This window comes from Pipistrellus kuhlii, unplaced genomic scaffold (genome assembly GCF_014108245.1).
Source record: "Pipistrellus kuhlii isolate mPipKuh1 unplaced genomic scaffold, mPipKuh1.p scaffold_m20_p_7, whole genome shotgun sequence".
NCBI classification, from domain to species: Eukaryota; Metazoa; Chordata; class Mammalia; order Chiroptera; family Vespertilionidae; genus Pipistrellus; species Pipistrellus kuhlii.
In genome coordinates this window covers 36940328-36961692 of record NW_023425573.1, presented here as the reverse complement: position 1 = coordinate 36961692, position 21365 = coordinate 36940328, and the positions used below count along the sequence as shown (strand labels likewise).

The following is a 21365-nucleotide window of genomic DNA, read 5'->3' as shown; positions in this document are numbered from 1 at the left end:
TATATATATATATATTATATATATATAAATAAATAAAGTGCATCTTTTCAATAAATACTTATATAAAAGTAGCTACTATATGCTAAAATAAAATTTTTGCAAAATCTGTTTTCCCAGCCAAATTTAAACCATTTATTCTAAAAATGTATATTGAATAAAATTATAATGATACTGCTAGCAATAACAACATATTAAGAATACAAGAGCACAAATCCAATGCGAAATATGCACAGTATTGTGTTAAACAAGACTTTGTAGCATATAGCTGAATAAGCAATGAGAAAAGCAGTCAAGAAAGATAGAACAGGATAATAATCTTTCTTAAAAGGTTAAAAAAGGAAGGGCAACCTGACAGATTGAAGGGATGGGAATCTGATGCTTTTATAATAAAAGCAATATAAGTTCTGATATATGGTATAGATAAATCTGTAATTCCAAGGCATGAACATTTGAACACAAACTAGAATTAACTTCCTTAAAAATCAGTCATTCTGCATTTAATTCACACACATGATATAGATTATTATTCCTATTTAACAGATAAATAGGTACAACTAAGTTATGAGGCCATCAGGATAATACCAGTTTAAGTTTTGATTTCCTAGGAAATATTATTTGAATCTAAAGAGACATTCCATTTCTGTTCTTAGAGAGACTTAACAAATGATGATGCTGGCATTAGTCAGGTTACATTTTTTTTTTTTAAATTCTCACCCAAGGATTTTTTTAAACTGATTTTAGAAAGGAATGGAGAAAAAGAAATATCCATCAGTTGCCTCCTCCAAGCTCCTGGACTGGGGATTGAATCTGCAACCTAGGTATGTGCCTTGACCAGAAATCAAACCTGTAACCTTTTGGTGTATGGGAAGACACTCACTCCCAACCAACTGAGCGACCCGACCATGGCAGCAAGGTTACTATTTTGATCAGCAGCAGTTATATTAATATAACATCGATATTATTTTATATCCCTTAGGGAATAAATACAGGCACAGACACAAAACAGAAGTAATAATGCCCCAAACTGGAGTGTTCATGATGAAGCAAGTGCTTAAATAATTAGAATAAAAATTGGCTTAGCTTTTAAAAACAATATGGCAAAACGCCTGAAGAACCTCAAAACTGTGTATACATTTTGACCAAGTAATCTATTTTTAAGAATGTATTTTGAGAAATTAATTAGAGATGCATATAAAGGATTTCATCACACTATTGCTTATAATACTGGAATTATAACATTATATATAATTATGTTATATTATATATACTCATAAAATTGTATATTTTATAATTATATAAAAATCATACAAATTTAATAAGTTATAAAGTTATAAAAGTCCATAATAGAGGAATGAGTAAATAAATTATGGGACATGTTCTGGCAATAGAATAGGACACAGCAACATAAACCCATGGTTTCAATTACCACACAAAATGCTTATAAAACATGCAATGTGATCTCTATACTGACGGAATATAAAACTATGTAAATGGAGTAAGGTCCCAATTTTGTTTAAAAAAAAAAAATAAGACAGGAGAAGGACTTTATGAAATGCTCCTAATGTTAACAAGTCCTCTCTAGATTTTATTTTGCCATGTTAAGCTTGTCAACATTTTCGGGGAACTTCTGTTATTATGAGGAAATAAAAACCATGTTAATTGAAAGATAACAAATACCAAGACCTGTATTCAAATATACCTTGAAACCTGAACATTCTATTTACGGACAGAACACAAAGACAGGCTTTTAGGTACAAACTTATTTCCAATACTTCCTGGTTTTGTGACTCATGAGAAATGAGCTATAACCACCGATTTCATAGAGTTGTTGGAAACATTAAATGATAATCCACATAACCTTCTTAGTACAGTGGCTAGCTAAGTTAAAAATATTACTGTTTTTATTATTATGACAACTATTATATGAACCTTTAATTTCTCAAATACTATTTGAAACAAGTTGGGCACAGATAAAAAATAGGTATGGTATACTGCTAAGAAACCACCACTGATACATTACTGACAACTAAATTCCAGACATTGAAAACTTTATTTTCAACTTTAAAAACAGTATAGCAAGTCTTTGAAAGGTCTTTCACTCATTTTTGCTTATGATTGCTATATGTCGTTTCACTTAAAAGTTGCAGAATCTACTAATAACATTAAGTGAGGACTTATTGTGCCCAGGTGAACCAGATTCGGGCTTCAAATGACTTATTGCTATGTCCCCAAGTAAAAAATCATCTTTTAAAACTATGAAAAGGACTGCTAACTGTTCCTTAATCTCCATTACTCAAAATTTTCCCAAAGGAATTTCCCAATTTTACAATAGTTGAATACCTGGCTGCCCAGAACAAAGACTACATTTTTCTAGCTTCCTTTGCAATAAGGTGGCCATGTGATTGCATTCTTACCAAAAGAAATAAATGAAAATTATACGCATTATTTCCAGTTAACGTTAATAAAATGGTGAGTGTATGTGTGTGCGAGCGTGTGTGCTCTGTTTCCAATTCTCTCTCCTTATTGCTGGCATGTGAACCTGATGGCAGGAGCTGGGCCAGCCATCCAGGGTCTAAAAATGGAATTCAAATGTTGAGGATAGCAGTCAGCCTGCCCTGGAACTCCTAATTCTGGGCTGTTACATGAAAAACAAACTGTTCAAGCTATTGTTAGATTGACTTTTTGACCTAACCAGCATGCTAAGTAAAATAAATGGCTAAAAATTTGCCACCCCTATCTATACTATTTAAAACAGCATGCCATAGCTTCTAAAGGTAATTTTTCGTGTGCAATGGAATAAACAGAAATGTAATTTTGTTTTTTATGGTGACTATATTGAAGGAAATATGTCTGTATGCTTTCTTTTCTCTATTTAAACCTTCCAAACTTCTACCCCTCCCTTTTTACTCTCTTTTACTATGGAATAATTGCCCATGGTCTAATTAAGGCCAATCCCTTTACTTGAGCGCCAGAGCCCATCCTTTCTTTTACCTACTTAAGGACACTAATCTTGTAACAATCTCTCTCTCTGCAGGGTCAAATATGCTGTGATATCGGGTCTAGTAATAATTAATGTCGTTTTTAAACATTCGTTTAAAATCTTGCTTGGCGTTGACTTGTATTGACATAACCTTCAAACACGTGGTATCTACAGAACGTGTGAAGTGCAATTAACAAGTTTTGCTTGAAAAAGTTTGTGTTTGGTTTGGTTTTTGTTGCAAAACTAGGGCTAAGAAGATGGCGGATGAAAAGCATATTCGGCACTGCATGCTTTACGAGTTCCAATTAGGAAGAAAAGCAAGTGAGGCTGCAAAAAACATCTGTAGTGCTCTTGGTCAAGATGCAGTTAGCGCCAGAAAATGCCAACGTTGGTTTGAGAAATTTCGCGAGGGAAATTTTTCGTTAGATGACAAGAGTGGTCGAGGCCGTGTGTCCAATTTTGATCAAGAAGCTCTTCAAGCTCTTTTGGTGCAAAATCCTCAAATTACCCAACAAGAGCTTGCGACAACTTTAAATTGTTCACAAAAAACAATTTCCAATCAATTGCGTGCACTTGGCAAAGTCCAAAAGTTTGGAAAATGGGTTCCTCATGAGTTGACCGACAACAACCGTAATCAAAGAGTCACAATTTGCAGTTCGCTCCTCTCTCGTCAAAACCGTTTGCCGTTTTTAGAGCAAATTGTTACCGGAGATGAAGAATGGGTGCTGTATGTTAATTTGAAAAGGCGGCCTCAATGGCTGGACAAAAATGAGGCTCCGCAGCCCACGCCAAAACCTGACTTGCATGCGAAAAAAGTGATGTTGTGTGTTTGGTGGAATTTTACAGGAATTCTTCATTATGAACTTTTACCATCTAACCAAACCATTACAAGTGCAGTGTATAGTGCCCAATTGGAAAGGTTAGCCCAAGGTTTAAGAGAAAAAGAACCCGCGCTGATTAATCGGAAGGGCGTAATTCTTCACCACGATAACGCACGACTGCATACTGCAAGAATCACTGCTGAAAAACTGCGCCAGTTGGAATGGGAAGTTCTCCCTCAGCCTGCATATTCTCCTGATATTGCCCCTTCTGATTACCATTTGTTTCGTTCTTTGCAAAACTTTCTTCTTGGAAAAAAATTTAATAATGAAGAATGCCTCAAAAATGCATTGACCGAATTTTTTGCATCAAAATCACAAGAATTTTACAACAGAGGGATTAAAATGCTTCCTGAGCGTTGGGCACAAGTAGTAGAAAACAACGGCAACTATATTGTTGATTAAATTTTGTTGTATTGTTTAAATAAATTCGATTTAAAAAAGTATTAGAAAACGACATTAAATATTACTAGACCTAATATTCCCACTATACAATGCAAAACAAATAAGCTCCATCTTCAGTTCTCCTCCAGCTATATTTTTCTGTTCCCTTTAAGCTAAACTCCAACAAAGAGCTGTCTTACAATGTTTTCCCCTTCTGGTTCTCCCCATTTTCTCTTTAACCTACTGCAATCACATTGTTGTCACTGCCACTTCAATGAAACTACTCACATAATAATCTTCATACTTTTAAAAAAAAATATATTTTATTGATTTTACATAGAGAGGAATTGAGAGGGATAGAGAGTTAGAAACGTCAATGAGAGAGAAACATTGACTAGCTGCCTCTTGCACACCCCCTACTGGGGATGTGCCCGCAACCAATGTACATGCCCTTCACCGGAATCGAACCCGGGACCTTTCAGTCCACAGGCCGACACTCTTCCACTGAGTCAAACCGGTTTCGGTGGTAATCTTCATATTTCTTAATCCAATAGTAAATTCTGAATTCTCACCTTTTTCTGTCAACTATCTGAACTACGTTGTTTCTCCATTTTGAAACACTTCCTTCTACCTGACTTTCAGGACACAATTTTCTTGTTTGCTGCTTCTCAGCCTTCCTCTCCTCCTTTTTCTGGCTTCTAAATACACAGTGCCTTAAAACCTAGTTCTTCCCTTTTTCTCTATCTATATTATTTAAATGGAAGTAAGATAAGCAAATATGGGAATTACAGGTTATTAGACAAAATGTATTATAAACCTTGACAATGTAAAAAAACAAACAAAATTATCAAACATCAAGAAATGGGAAGAAGGGGTAGAAGGAGATATGAATGTTAACCCCTTTCACAATAGAGTCTAAAAACAATTCTAACTCCTTAATATTTTCCTTTTTATAATATTAGAAAGGTCTTTTAAGAAACAATCTCTTATGATATACATACTCATACATTCTTATATGAGCAATAGGTTTCCTTTTGTTCTGCTGAATTTAAGCAAATTTAAATGTAATACTTTTTATTTTAAAAAGGGCGTGTGTATTAGTAAAAAATCAATCACAAGATAACAAACAATTCTTACTATTTTGAGAAAAGAATAAGAGAAGGAATAAGGGGTTTGTTTGAAACTGAGTTTCTAAGGATAATTCCTAGAACACAGCAAATCTGGCTCTAGCAACAAACATACTGAGTTTACTATAATCCAGGGTAGTATAGAATCATGTCTGTTCAAACCACTTTAGCAAAATGGATGACTTGATTAATACCACTTCTTTGTCCATTTAGCTCAGTACTGAGTCCAAGGAGTAAATGTGATATGCCAGAATAAAACACTTTCATACTTATTTTTTATTTATAATTTATCTATTTAAGTAGTCCGTAATTTCACTACACATTATATTTATTCTTTAATTCTTTAGTACCTGTAGTTATTTTAATATTAGAATAATTATAATAGCATAAGCTAATAATTTAATAGCCTGTTACAAAAGACTGAAATATTATTTCTGAAACAACACTGAAGTATTTTCTGAAAATGCTTCCACACATGCTCTGTATTAAAGATGTTAGCTTTAAGAATATTAATACATTAATAATACTCTCAGGTAAATATTAGCTAAATTCATAAAAGTTGAGCAAATAAAATAATTTTCATATATGATAAGGTACATCTAATTTCCAATTAGGCAGTTTACAGTGATTTTCAACCAATAATGGTCAAATGAAAATACTTTTAAACCCTAGATTTTGTCCAGGTTTTCATCTTTCCATGATAAGATATAACTTTTTCAATATTAGGTTGAACTTTTTAAAACTCACATAATGCTACTGAGGAAAAAGAAGAATTCCTTCCCCAAATTATTCTGGGTTATTTAACTCCAAAACTGTACAAAATATTATAAGGGAATCCTTTTAACGATAACATATACTGTCATCAGTGTTTTAACAAATATAAATATACAAAATGATTTAAAGTAATTTATGTATTACCTGGCCACATCCAGGGGCAGTGCATAGAAAGGGTTTGTCATCACTCATATTCCACAGGTCCTTGTATTGCCTATAGTAAAACATTAAGAGATGGCTAAATCTTTTACAGTATAGATTTTTAATTCAAGAATAATTTAAAAACTAATTTTTATTTTCACTGTTTGTTACCTTTTCTATTTAAATGTGAAATGATACACTTTTAGTGACATTCTAACCCGATCTTCTAACTTATTATTGTTTTTAAAAATATTTTTATTGATTTCAGATTGGAAGGGAGAGAGGGAGAGACAGAAACTTCAATGATGAGAGAGAATCATTGATCAGCTGCCTCCTACACGACCCCTACTGGAGATCGAGCCCGCAACCCCAGGCATATGCCCTTGAATGAAATCAAACCTGGGACTTTTCAGTCCACAGGCCAACTGAGCCAAAGCAGCTAGGGATGACACAGAATTATTGCTTAACAACAAGGAAATCAATAGAATAGCTCTGTAACTGACCTTTCTATCCAATTTCTAAAATTTTGATTAAGCACATGTTCTTTAAAGATGAACACATGGAAATGAAAAATTTCAAGAGCTGTGGTCTGTAAGTAGACAGGCTGAGTTGTTCAGAGCTTCAGGTTCTTCACCTTTATTATTTATTTATTTATTTTAAATAAATCTTTATTGTTCTGATTATTACAGTTGTTCCTCTTTTCCCTCCCATTGCTCCCCTCCACCTGGTTCTCATCCCACCCTCTTCCCTTACCCCCCCCCCACTGTCCTCATCCATAGATGTACAATTTTTGTCATCTCTTCCTGCACCCCCACTCCCCTTTCCCCGAAATTTGTCAGTCCACTTTCTTTTTATGCCCCTGATCTATTATATTCACCAGTTTATTCTGTTCATCAGATTTTTTATTCACTTGACTTTTAGATTCACTTGTTGATAGATATGTATTTGTTGTTCATAATTTTTATCTTTATCATTTTCTTCTTCTTCCTCTTCTTAAAAAATACCTTTTAGCATTTCATATAATACTGGTTTGGTGTTGATGAACTCCTTTAGCTTTTTCTTATTTGTGAAGCTCTTTGTCTGCCCTTCAATTCTGAATGTCAGCTTGACCGGGTAGAGTACTCTTGGTTGTAGGTTCTTGCTAATCATCACTTTGACTATTTCTTTCCACTCCTGCATAGTTTTTGGCCTGCATAGTTTCTGTTGAAAAATCAGCTGACAATCAAATGGGTGCTCCCTTGTAGGTAATTAACTGTTTTTCCTCTAGCTGCTTTTAATATTCTCTCTTTGTCTTTTGCTCTTGGAATTTTAATTATGATGTGTCTTGGTGTGGTCCTCTTTGGATTCCTTTTATTTGGGGTTCTGTGTGCATCCTGGACTTGTAAGTCTATTTCACCAGATGGGGAAAGTTTTCAGTCATTATTTCTTCAAATAGGTTTTCTGTATCTTGCTCTCTCTCTTCTTCTGGCACCCCCATAATTCTGATGTTGATACGCTAGAAGTTGTCCCAGAGGCTTCTTACACTATCTTCAAATTTTTGGATTCTTTTTTCTTTTAGCTTTTCCAGTTGAGTGATTTTTGCTTCCCTGTATTTCAAATCTTTGATTTGATTCTTGCGTTCCTCTAGTGTGCTATTGGGTGTCTGTATAGTATTTTTTATTTCAGTCAGTGTATGTATAATATCTAGTTGGTCCTTTTCCATATCCTTGAGGATCTCGCTCAATTTATCAGCCTTTCTAGGAAATTCTTGAAAAACCTTATAACCGTGGTTTTGAACTCTATCTTCAGTTATTTGTTTTCCTCCATTTCTTTCGTTTGTGATCTGTTTTTTTGTCTCTGCATTTTCACTGCTTCCGAGTTGGTAGGGTAGCTTTGTGTGCTAGGTTTCCTATATGGGCCAGTGGATCGGCCTCCCCAGTTACCTGAGGTGGACACTCTTGGTGCACCTCTTTGTGGACTGTGTGTACAGCCTTGTTGTAGTTAAGTCTTGATTGTTGTTGGTATCAGTGGGAGGAGTTGATCTCCAGGCCAATTGGCTGTGAGGATCAGCTTTGTCTATGCTGGAAGACAGCCTTATTCGAAAAGAAAGCAAAATTGCAAAAGCCTCTGTGCTCAGTTGGGATAGGGCAGAGTTTCAGGGTGGAGTCTACAGCCTTGGCTTCCTATCAGCCCAGCTCTAACGCTGCAAGAAAGGCACCCTCAAGTTTCACCCGCTGTCAGACAGTCTGGATTCCCAGATTCTCACCTGAAACTGGGGTGCAGTGCAGTCTGGAGCTTTTGTTTCCTTCTCACTAGGGCAATCCAGCGGCACAGTCAATAGTCCGTCCTCTGTGCACATTCACGTGCAAGCCTCCGGAGTTCTGCCTTTAGCCACGCCCCTAAGTTTCCACCTTACAGCCCAAATTCTGCCTGTATGAACCTGGGTCCTCAGGGTCTTGCCTGGAACTGGGGTTCAGTGCAGTAGGAACTAGGGTTCAGCACAGTCCGGAGCTTTTATCTCCTTCCTGCTAGAGAACACAAGCCAGGCATTCATCAGCCTTGTCCTCTCAGGCGCCCGTGGCTCCGAACCTCAGGCTTTTTACAGCTCCTCTGATTTTCCTTGAGGTTTTCTCTTTCCTTCTAGTTGTAGAATTTCTAGTCAGTCAGCTTTCCTGTGGTTCTGGATGATATCCGTTTTGTCTTTTAGTTGTATTTTTGAAATTGTTGTGCGAGGCTGCAGTTTAGGTATTTACCTATGCCACCATCTTGGTTTCTCCTCTCTTCTAACTTATGAGAGACAAATATATGTAAACAATGCAGATTTTATACTATAGAAGAAAAAGATAGGGCCCCTGCCAAGATGGCTCCATTTGTACAACAAAAAGGATGGGGATCTGATTTCACATAAGGGCACAGGTTGTAGGTTTGATCCCTGGTCAGGGTTGGGTATGGGAGGCAACAGCTGGATGTTTCTCTCTCTTCTCCCTCTCTCTCTAAAGTCAATAAACACATCCTTGAATGAGGATTAAAAAAAAAAAAAAAAAAAAAAAAGGAGGTAGGAACCCTGATCTATCAGGCTAAATTATTTCCTATTAAATAGTAAAGTGCAGAAAGTTTGAAATACTGTAGCTAGAAATTCACCACTTTAACCCCTAATAAAATAATGGAGCTAGGCAACTATCATTAATGTCTGATAAAGCCATTTTGAAAAAAGCGATGGGAACTTTACAATGGTTGAATTGGGCTGATAGCACCCAAACTTGCCGATCAGTCTTAAATTAACATCACTAAAAGTGGGACAAAAAATTTACATGTTTCTGGATATGATGTAATAGAAAACACATGAAGAACGCTTGGGGGTAAAGAAGTCAAACTTAATGTAATTAAGCCTCTGTAGATACAGCTATAGGAAATATAAGTGATAGAAAAACATGTTGATCAACACTACCAGGTTTTAATTAGCTTACTTCTATAGGACAAACTACCTGGTCTCATCAATAGATAAATAACATAGGGAACAAAAGAGAATATGTAATAGAGGGAAATGTTTTAGGTTAAAAGAGGTTTTATAAACATACTAACCAAATGCAATATGATGACCTTTTTGATCCTGATTTGAACAAAAAAACTACAAAAAGACATTTTTAAGTAAAGATTATTTCCTACTTTTAGATTTAGACTTAAAGTTTCTAATTATTCCTTCTATCAACTTATAGGCTTTTGTTTTGCATTTTTTCTAGAAATTATATATAACAAATGTATTTGATGCAACTAAAAATTCTGGCCTTTTCAATAACAAGAGCTTGTTATCTCTTCATAGCAATGTTTCCCAAAGCATTTCCAGTAGGATTGACAATAGCTATTATAGAAAAATGTAAACAAATTTGCCAAACAAATTTGGAAAATGCTAACGTACTTTTTTTGGTCCTACTTCTCAGAGCCATCCACATGTTCAAGTGAAATGAATAAAGGAACACCTAGAATATTTTTCCCACATCCATTTGCTATTTGAACCCTTTTTTACAGATTATCTCATGAGATCATTATTTGTAATCATTTTAAAATAAAACAAAACCCTAAAATATGTTTATGTTTACTATAGTTAAATGAATTTAAATGCTCTATTTAATAATTTAAAAACAGCCCGAGCTTGTTTGGCTAGGTGAATAGAGCATCAGCCTGAGGAATGAAGGGTCCCAAGTTCAATTCTAGTCAAGGGCACATGCCTGGGTTGTGGGGTTGCGCTGGAGGCAGCCAATCAATGATTCTCATCATTGATGTTTCTCTCTCTCTCTCTCTTTCTCTCTTCCTTCCTCTTTGAAATCAATAAAAATATATTTGAAAAAAATTTTTAAATAGTATATTCAACTAAATAACACACAAATGTTTTCTTATTAATGGAAAAACACCAAAATATTTATCTAGAAACAACCCATGAAAAACGTTATACTCTAAAATATTAAAATGGCTAAAAATATCAAATATTGCATACATACCTGGAAGAATTCACACGTAACTTGAATTTCATAAGTTGAACAACTTATCACGTCCTTTTTTTCATTGCAAGGATACTGAAAAACAAAACAAAATAAAACAAAAAACTCCAAGTGGCTTCCCACTCTTAATAGTACTTTAACAGTCCTTGAAACACTGTAGAAAAAATAATACTCAAATAATGACACTGTTACTGTCATCTAAAAATCCAGTCACTATTAAGAATCTTTATACTACAGTACTACTTCTTAAATATGAATACCACTCATGTAAATGACTTAAACATTTACATCAGGCGTCTTCAAACTTTTTAAAGTGGGGGCCAGATCACGGTCCCTCAGAGAGCTGGAGGGCCGGACTATATGAACTACTAATTCCTACTGTAACACCTCGGCTGCGCTCACTGCCCAAAAAAATTGGCGGGCCGGATCAGACTCCTCTGCGGGCCGCATGTGGCCCACGGGCCGTAGTTTGAAGACGCCTGATTTACATATATATAAAGTTATATATTAATATATCAAACTCTACCACAAAGAGAGTAAAAGAGAAACATTTCATTTGACCTTTGTGGCTGTGATTAAAGAGTAGACTTTAAAAGGGTGAAAAGCCTGACTTTTGAAGACTGATGAGAAAGATGAGAGCTAGTATTTCAAAAGTCTTTTATTTTTTTTAAATTAGTTCATGGTGTTGAGGTTCTCAGCCTAATTCATCAAAATCTATTTGTCTCATATTGTATTTGATCAATATAAGCAGTTCTCACTTCCATAATTTTACTACTTACTTATTTGATATTAGCTTAAGGACAAGTAACTTACTGAAACTATCCAGGTCAGTGGTCCATTAAAACTCTAATACAATTTCATCTTGGATTCACTGAAATTCCATCTAGTAGGCAAATAACTATATACACTTATTTAAAAAAGCCAACGTTACAGAAAGAAAAACTTCATTTTTCATAATTTTGCTTCTATAATTTTGTCGTCAAGAATGTCTCGCTCAAAAACAATGGGTGATTCTTGTAAGAAAATCTGTAAATAGCCACAGTTCTGAGCCTGGAGTCAAGATTGATGTGGTTTAGGACCATCGTTGGCAAACTGTGGCTGGCGAGCCACATGTGGTTCTTTGGCTCCTTGAGGTTGGCTGAGGGAGCACACTGACCACCAGTGTTGATTGTCTGCCCTCTGGTGGTCAGTGCACATCATAGCAACCAGTCGTTCTGGCATTCCAGTATTCCTGTCACTTAGGCTTTTATATATATATAAACAAACACTAAGGGAACTATGGGGAAATAAGGGGTATACTAGAGTAGTCATCTTCCTCAGCACCCACAGTGCCCTTAGAAATTGCATAGTAAAGGACATTCCTATATATCCTTGCCCCTAACATACCTGGCTCAGGTGAACCAGGGGAGACACCTGGCCAAGTTAAGCCAAGTAGATTATCTCTTCAAGAAATTTATAAAAGAAAAACATAATCAGCCAAACAGGTGGGCACGAGAGATTCAAAATCATACTCAGAACTGGTGGATATTTTCTGTCAAGTTCATACTGATCATAGACCACAATGATGTAGAAAATGATATGAGAAACAGTTCAGTCAGTATGAAGGAATGTAGTTTCTGTTATGCCTAACTATGCTTATGATTGGGTCACGAGAGAGTCTTCTCTATCGTGAGTGTGAAACTCCTTTTACTTTTTTAACCTGAATTTATCTGATTTTCTATCCCCTAACTAAGACAGTACCTGGCCACACCTAGAAAAAGAGTTTGGGAAGACCACTGAAGGAAACAATGTCTGCACTTTGTCTTCTCAATGAAAGAGGCATTAGCCAGTTAGAGATGATGCTTTGGCAGAGGAAACACCATGTAGAAAGCACAATAAAGCAGAATACACTGAAGGATCTCTAAGGACTTCTGATGGCTGAAATATAGAAACATAGGTTGAAGGGAAGAGCGGTAATGAGAGAGGGAAGCACAACTTGAAGAGCCTTTAATGCCTTGGCAAGGAGTTCAAATCTATACTTATCTCCCCACCCCACCTCCACTGTGAGGTTATAAACTAGGGCCCTGTGCCAGAATGTTCAGCTAAGAAAGTTTTTCACATTTTTAATTGGTTGGGGGAGGGGGAGGGAGTGGGAGAGGGAAGAAAAATAAGCAACAGAGCCCTTACCAGGGAGCTCAGTTGGTTAGAGCATCGTCCTAATACACGAAGGCTGTGGGTTCAATCTCTGGTCAGGACATACACAAGAAACAACCAAATGAATGCATAAAAAAGTGGGACAATAAACTGATGTTTCTCTCTACCCCTTTCCTCTCTAAATATTAATAAGTAAATTAAAAAAAAAACAAACACAACATATAGAGACTATATGTGGTTCCCATAAAGCCTTACATGTTTTCTATGTGGCCCTTTAAAGATAAAGCTTGCTTAACCCTGCTGTAAAAAAGTGAAAAGATTTAAAGCAGGTGAATTAGATAATAAAAGAGGCAAACTGGTAAGATCACTAATGTAAGTATAAAGGACTGATTAGAGAGGGCAATACTATACAAAAGAAAACCAGTACAATCTACTGCTAACCTCAGCAAAGAGAATAATGGTCTAAAGTTAAGCAGCACCAATCAAAGTGAGAGAAAAGGACCTGCTTATGAAAAAATGCTCTTAAGATAAAACCTCATATCCTTACATTGGTTCTGATATTCTTCCATCCACTTTACCCCCAACCTGAAATTCAGATCTCTAATTTACTTAGTCATTCAGTGATTAAATATTTATTGAGTAGGTGCAAAAGGGTAGGAAGTGTGCTAGATTCCAGAGTACAATGATATAGACACAGTACCTGTCCTCATGGAATTTACATTTTATGGAAATAGTTCTAACCAACATGTAAGTGGGACAGGTAGCTCAAAATTATTTAATGTAGGTATCAGTGTATAAGAAAAAATTACCGAGTGTTGCCATCCTTTTCTCCTTATACCTGCTGAAAATATTTTACTTTTTCAAATACATATGTACATTTAAATTATTTTCTAAGTTTTTTTTTAATCAAAATTAGACCAAATGTACATTTACATATAGTTTTTCTTTTGATCTGAATCTTCAGATTCAGATACAACAAAATATGTCAGTTTTCTTGTGTATCTTGATATATCTGACAAAGTCTATCACCAGGCCACATTTGTTGGGCCACATTTATTAAATCAGTATTTTCTTTCCATTTTTAGAAGCTACATCCCCAAATTATAAATGGCTTGAGACCAGAACTCATTGTACTTTGTATCTTTTAACATCAGCACACTGCGGCTGTGACAGAGATATTTAATAAAGGTAAATGTTTGAATATATAACTTCCTATTAAATGTTTCTGATCAGCATGAAATAATCATGGTACTAAACTCAAAACAAAAGCAAATAGCTTTGACATTTTAGTTAGTGGTACTGCCTTAGAGTGGGTGAAATATTTTTGAAATGTAGAAAATGTGTCAGGGATTAACTCCTGTTACTATCCTTATGAAATCCTAGGAGAACTGGAACTTTCATATTAGGACCCTGTACTATATATATAGAAGACTCCCTAATCAGAAAGGTTTAAGAACCTCTGGGTTAAACAAAATTAAACACTTCAATGTAATTATACGATGTGCTACTATGCATAGTAGCTCCAAAAGGACACTTTCAAATTTGCTGAACTTCAGAATTTTTTAATTACTATTTAATTACTAGAATATTTATATCAATATAGTAGAACACCAGCGTTCTGAAGACTACCATCTGGAGATATCTATTGAATTCAGTAATATTTGAGAGACAATCACAAAATAAAAAGATACTTTTGCATTAAAAGCTTAAAATCGCTTACCTTTCTAGTTGGTGGGCCATGAGCTTTAGTCACTCTGCTGCCAGGAATCTCCCAGTTCTAGGCAGGTAAACAGTGCTTCTCAGGTTTCCTTCTAAGAGGCAGAAAAGAGTAAACTCATTACCCTGTGAGATCTAAAGAAAATGGCTCATACAGTTCAACTCCATCCACTATATTTTTAAATGTGAATTTTACTTTATATTTTAAAATGCATGTGAATTTTGCCTTTCATGCTATTACTTTTATATAAAAATTAGGATTCCCTCCAAAGTCTTCAATGCTCCAGGAAGATACTTATCTGTGGCCTTCATAACTCCAGGTATACTGCCACTTAGGAGAGTATCAAGTTTTAAGGATAGAAGTACAGCAGGGGAATCTTGGTGAAAGGAAAAAAATGAAGCATCCTATCCTATATAATAAAAGGCTAATATGCCAACCTCCCGCATCCCCTCCCCCTGGGCAGCCAGGCCCGATGATCCCCATCAAGGCAGGCTGCCTGGACCCCACCCATGTATGAATTTGTGCACCGGGCCTCTAGTTTTACCATAATAGAAGGGAGAGGTAGTCATAGACAACAAGTGAAATGGCAGTGCTAAATCTGAGCATCAAAATTGTTAGTTCAGATTATAGTGTTTCTTCTGTCAGTGCTACTAACACTGACAGAAGAAAGAACTATGGGACTTAGTTTATGTGATTCTTATTCGGAAACAGCTTGACTTTGTATACCTGAATCAAAATTAGGTTCAGCTGTGACAGAAAACTCAAAATAACAATGGCTTAAAATGATTCTGAAGTTTATTTCTCTCACATAAACACAGGCAGTCCAGAACTGTGATCATTAGTCTAGGCCAGTTGTCAGCAAACTGTGGCTTGCGAGCCACATGCGGCTCCTTGGCCTATTGAGTGTGGCTCTTCCACAAAATACCACGTGCGGGTGAGCACATACCGTGCAATTGAAACTTTGTGGCCCATGTGCAGAAGTTGGTTTCCGGCTCTCAAAAGAAATTTCCATCATTGTACTGTTGGTATGTGGCTCTGTTGACTAATGTGTTTGCCGACCACTGGTCTAGGCTCTTGCTTTTTTGTTGTTTTGCCACCCTTAACGTGTAACTGCTGAAGGTAGAGTCATTACATCTTTTGATCAGACAAGAAGGAGAATAAGGAGATAAGCAATAGCTTCCCTTTAGGGAAATTTTTTAGAAATCTCACAGGAAACTTCTATTTACCTTCCATAGGCTAGAACTTAAGTCACATGGCCACAGCTAGCAGGAAATCTGGGAAATCCATTTTTATTATTTTTATTTCACCATATGCTAAGCTAATAAGGAAAAAGAAAGAATGAATATTAGTGGGCAATTAGCTATTTCATTCATTTCATTCTAAAGTGTGAGACGGCTGGATGCCTGCAGAGCTGCCTTAGCAGTCTACTGAAGAGAGCTTTCAGAAGCAGCAAGTCCTGCCAGTGATCAAAGAACAAGACCAAGGTCCACAAGGACCACTCTAAATACGCAAGGACAATTTGTAGGTGACAGAGGGGGAAATCTGAGGGCCCCAGTAACAAAGCCAGAGTAAAGAAATCTATACAGTTGTATTTTAGGAGGATAAACTCATCCAAGCAGTCCACAAAACACAGAACTATACAGGACCATTATGTAAGCAAGGGAGTGCCCAAGGTGAGATTGGGTAAGAACTTGGCAGAAAGCTTAGTTACAAAATGCACTAGGGAAAGGCAATGAACTCAGAAGCAAGATGTTAAAAGGGAAAGTAGACTTTCCTCCCCCATTATTAGGTCATGTATGAACTTCAGAGATTTCCTTATTGTACAGAATGTTGGAAAGAAGGGTTGCACTTTTACTTTGAATAAAGTTGGCTGAAATGGCGTTAATATGGTATGTTTAAAACTTATGCAAATACCAGAAGACTCTTGTTTCTACTCTATCCTGACTACTGTGTACGTACTTTTTATATTTGAATATAACTAACCTGTGTGTAAGGGGTAGGATCTCTGCTGAAGGGGATAAACAGTGCTAATGGCAAGGCAAGTACTGGAAAAAGGTAGATACTGAGCCAGGAAATAGGGCATAAGAGGTAGTATGAGAAAGGAATTTTCTTGGACATGGACTCAGAGGAGTCTAAAATACTCAAAGGCAATCTTGGAAGAGAGAAGTTGGCTTCTGACCTTGTGAGAGGATGGGAGCTAGGCAAAAGGGAGACATTTTCTCCAAGCAGCAGTGTTCAAATAGTGTATATAAGATTTTCCAAAAGAAATCTGAACAAGTTTTAAGAAAATCAATTCCAGTATCTTCAACTTCCCTATGTTTGCTTTCCTAAAAATGATCTGCCTACTTTCCTTAAGTCTTCAATCTTCCACATTGCAAAAGAAACCCATCTCTCTCTAACATAAAATCTTATTACAATATATTGCCCAGGTTGTAAAATCCCCCAGGAAACAAAAGATAATTTAAGATGTCTTAAAGCCTCCATTAATCAAGGTACCATTAAACCTCAGACTTGAGTCTTTTCCTCTCTTACAAATATTTTTGTTAAAACAAAGCATGGCTTCCCCTGACCGGTTTGGCTCAGTGGATAGAGTGTTGGCCTATGGACTGAAGGGTCCGGTTTGATTCCAGTCAAGGGCATGTACCTTGGTTGAGGGCACAACCCAGTAGCGGGTGTGCAGGAGGAAGCTGATAGGTGTTTCTCTCTCAATAATGTTTCTAAATATCTCTCTCCCACTTCCTCTCTGTAAAAAAATCAATCAAATTTAAGAAAACAAAACAAAACACAAACAAACAAAACCCACAAAGCATGGCTTTTAGAATGCTGTTTTGCCCTATATTTAGGAATGTTCTGAATTCAGATATATTGTATAGTGTAATGACTATAACAATAAAAAACACTCTCATTTAATGATTTCCATTCGCACAATATTCTCCAAAAATGAATTGTCCTGACAGAGAGCTCCAAGAGAACAAAACAAAGGGGAAATTGGTAAGAAACTTTGAAAAATTTAATTTATATTTGTTACAGAGATAATAGGTGATTAATAATTATTTTAAATTATTCAAATACTCTGGATTCAAGTAAAATTGCTAGAGAAGTGCAAATTAAATAAAACTTCAATAGAAAAAGGAAAAGGAACATGAAAAGTTTCCAACTGTTGCCAGGCTGTCAAGGTTCAGTGGTTGAGAGTCGAGGTCATGGTTCATTCAGTTCCTACTCAGGGAACATGCCAGGCCTGCAGGAGGCGGCCAGTCAATGTTCTTTCTCATCATTGATGTTTCTATCTCTCTGCCTCTTTCCTTTCCTCTCTGAAGTCAATAAAAATATTTTTAAAAATATGAATTCAAGTTTTTTTAAGTGAACATATCAAGATTTTATTGTTACATAATAAAACAAAACATGCAACTTTGATCATGTGGCTCTTACTTTCCCAAAATATATACATATCTTAATAGGCAGGATTCTCTTAGATCTGCAGGCAGGCTCAACTCATTCAAGCCTCAACACAATCTTCTTTGTAGTTTTAGCCTTTTTGCGGAAAACTGGCTTAATCTGCCCACCTCAGCCACTCTGCTTCGTCATAATGCCACTTTCCCTGCACGTACGGAGACTCTTTGCCCTTCTTGTACTGTATGACTTTGTAGGGCTGATGCTTGCCACACGTACAGAAAGTATTCACAGGTGTTAGGAACTTCACAATGTTTGCAGGAGTGCTATCAGCATGGAAAGTCAAGTTTGTTTTTAAAATCAATAACAGTATCAATCACCCTGGAAAATGGATACTTACAAAATAGTGGTATCAGTATCTAGAGAGGCTAGAAATTATACTTTTCTCAACTTTTCAAATCAACTTTTAATGTATATATTTTATTGATTTTTTACAGACAGAGGAAGAAAGAGGGATAGAGAGTTAGAAACATCGATGAGAGAGAATAATCGATCAGCTGCCTCTTGCACACCCCCTAATGAGGATGTGCTTGCAACCAAGTACATGCCCTTGACCTGAGTCAAACCTGGGACCTTTTAGTCCGCAGACCAAAGCTCTATCCTCTGAGCCAAACCAGTTTCAGCTAAATCAAATTCTTTTCAGGTGCATATGAGTATAGTAGGTAGAATGGTCCCCCAAAGATGCACACACCTAAATTCCTGGAACCTGTGAATAGGTTATGTTACAAGGCAAAATGGACTTTGGGGGTGTAAAAAGATTACAGATCCTAAAATAAGATTACCTGGGTTATCCAGGGGGCCCAATCTAACTACGTACGTGAACAGAGAACTTCCTCCCTCTGGAATCAGTGATTCAGCACCGCAGCCGCAGTTACAGAGTATAAGTGTGGAAGAGACCTGACCTGCCATTACAGGGCTGGGGCAGCAAAGACCAGCCCTGGCTGGCAGTCAGCAAGATTGGAAGGACCTCAGTCCTACAACTGCTTTTAGCCAACAATCTGAATGAAACTGGAAGTGAATTCTTCCCCAGAGACTCCAAAAAAGAAACACAGCTCTGCCAACATATTGATTTTGGCTTTGTAAGACCCAAAGCTAAGGTGCCCAGGAGGATAAGCTTTGTATCCCAAGGCTTCAAGGGCATCAGCATCTTACAGATTTTTCTCTGTGCTATTATTTCCTTACTAGAGGCCCAGTGCACGAATTCACACCAGTGGGGTCCCTCGCCCTGGCCTGCGGGATCGAACCGAAACCAGCTCTCCAACATCCCCCCAAGGGGTCCCAGATTGTGAGAAGGCACAGGCCAGGCTAAGGGACCCCATAGGTGCACAATCGGGGCTGGGGAGGAATACAGGAGGTTAGCCAGCAGGGGAGGGACCACAGGAGGGCTCCAGGGCATGTCTGGCCCATCTTACTCAGTCCTGATTGGCTGGACTCCAGCAGCAAGCTAACCAGTCAAAGCATCTGGCCCCTGGTAGTCAGTGCCTGTCATAGCTACTGGTCAATGGTTGACTGTTGGCCCCTGGTGGCCAGTGCACATAATAGCGAGTGGTTGAGCAGCCTTAGCATATCATTAGCATATTATGCTTTGGTTGGTTGAACAGAAGACTGCACAACCAGACACTTAGCATATTAGGCTTTTATTATATAGGCTATCTTAGTCAAGCATCACAAAAATGCATGAATTAATCCTAGAGTTCACTTTGGAAACAACAAAATAACAAATTTTAAGAGTTTGAAAACCTGCAGCTATGAGCTGGAAGGACTTCATTCCCTTTTCAATATTTCTATTATTAGGAAAATTTTAAATAGTATGATTTCACTGCAATCCTCTCTAATAAGAAATAATATACCAGTTTCAGGGTTGCCTGAATAAGTGAAATTTATGTAAAATACACAGTACAGTGTATGATGCTCATAAAGTAACCAGTAAGTTTATTAGAAGTTTCACTGCATTTTATTTTGACTTTAAGTGTACATTTTCCTAATGCTTGATCAACCTTACACTTACTGCCTTCTTTATTTTTAAAGCTAGAAAATGAGACCTACATGTGAAACAAGACTTAACTTTTAGAAGATTTTTACATTAACCTTTAACCCAAACGTTATTTGGTACATGACATTTAGTTCATCAATGTAGTTAAATCAAAGTCCTGAAATGTAAGAAAAATATAAGCCCAGCTTTAACAGGGAAAGCAGCAGTTTTTAATTTTTCCCCCAATCACAGCAGACATGACAGATTTCCTTCACATATAACACAACTCCTATGAATATACTAAAGTTTTGATGAAATTCCTCAAAGTTAATGGGACAAATAAAGAGTATCACAGATTTTTCTCAATATTGTATTCATGAAAGTACATTATTAATATCTGAAATGATGTCAGCCCCATATCTCAAAATATTCTTTAATAAAAATCATAAGTCTAATTTAAATTTCATTTTTAAAGTGAGTTTTGATTATTCACAGACCTCTAATCACTAGGTAAGATAAGGCAAACAAGTTTTTGTTTTATAGTTTAAAATTACAACAGCTCATTAGAAATATATAAATACAAAAAACTTACAGACTAATGGTTATGAACAAGTTTTTACAAGTAACATTTTAGATTTGGTAATTGTATCTGTTATCTATCTATCTATCTATATATATACATACATACATACATATATATATGTATATATATATGTATATGTATATATGTATATGGCTAAACAACCATCCAACTCTGTTTGGCTGGTAGGCATGATGCTCACTAACCACCAGGGGGCAGATGCTCAATGCAGGAGCTGCTAAGCTGTGGTAACTTGGCAGAGGTGGTTCTCAGGTGTCTAACCACAAAACCAGAGAGAAGGGGGCCGGGCCCAATTCCAGGGTGTGTCAACCAAGAACTGCCCTCTCACAATTCAGCACCCCTTGGGGGATATCAGAGAGCCAGTTTCAGCCCGATCCCCACAGGCCAGGTGGAGGGACCTCACCTGCCAGAGGGACCCTGCTCACTCCACAGATGCTGTGGAGGGATTTCAGGAGGTTGGCTCCAGGGCATGTCCAGACCATCTCATCCAGTCCTGCCCTGCTGGCCACCTTCTATTAATTCCATTTCAATGTGCACAAATCTGTGCACTGGGGCACTAGTGTAAAATAATGTCCAATAAATTATTTTTGTTCAAGGTAGATGAATAAAATGTACTTATCTATCATTGTTTTTGTTTTCTTACTAAAAATCTGTCTTTTGTAAAAGTGAAAAGAAAAATTCATATCTCACCAAGTATTACAACAATTCACAGTTGTCATTGCTATTAAAAGTA

General features: G+C 36.6%; 1 protein-coding gene across 5 annotated transcripts in view; it reads right to left on the bottom strand.

Moving 5' to 3' along the window:
• Nucleotides 1-21365, bottom strand: part of ATF2 (activating transcription factor 2) — a 93581-nt gene that overhangs the window by 65784 nt on the left and 6432 nt on the right. For all 5 annotated transcript variants that reach the window (XM_036422329.2, XM_036422330.2, XM_036422327.2 and 2 more), the window contains exons 2-4: nucleotides 14613-14703; nucleotides 10760-10834; nucleotides 6288-6357 (exon numbers count right to left, since the gene is read on the bottom strand). In XM_036422329.2, coding sequence (XP_036278222.1) covers nucleotides 6288-6357; nucleotides 10760-10791 — 102 coding nt within the window. In that variant the 5' untranslated portion in view covers nucleotides 10792-10834; nucleotides 14613-14703. The remainder of the gene's footprint in view (nucleotides 1-6287; nucleotides 6358-10759; nucleotides 10835-14612; nucleotides 14704-21365) is intronic.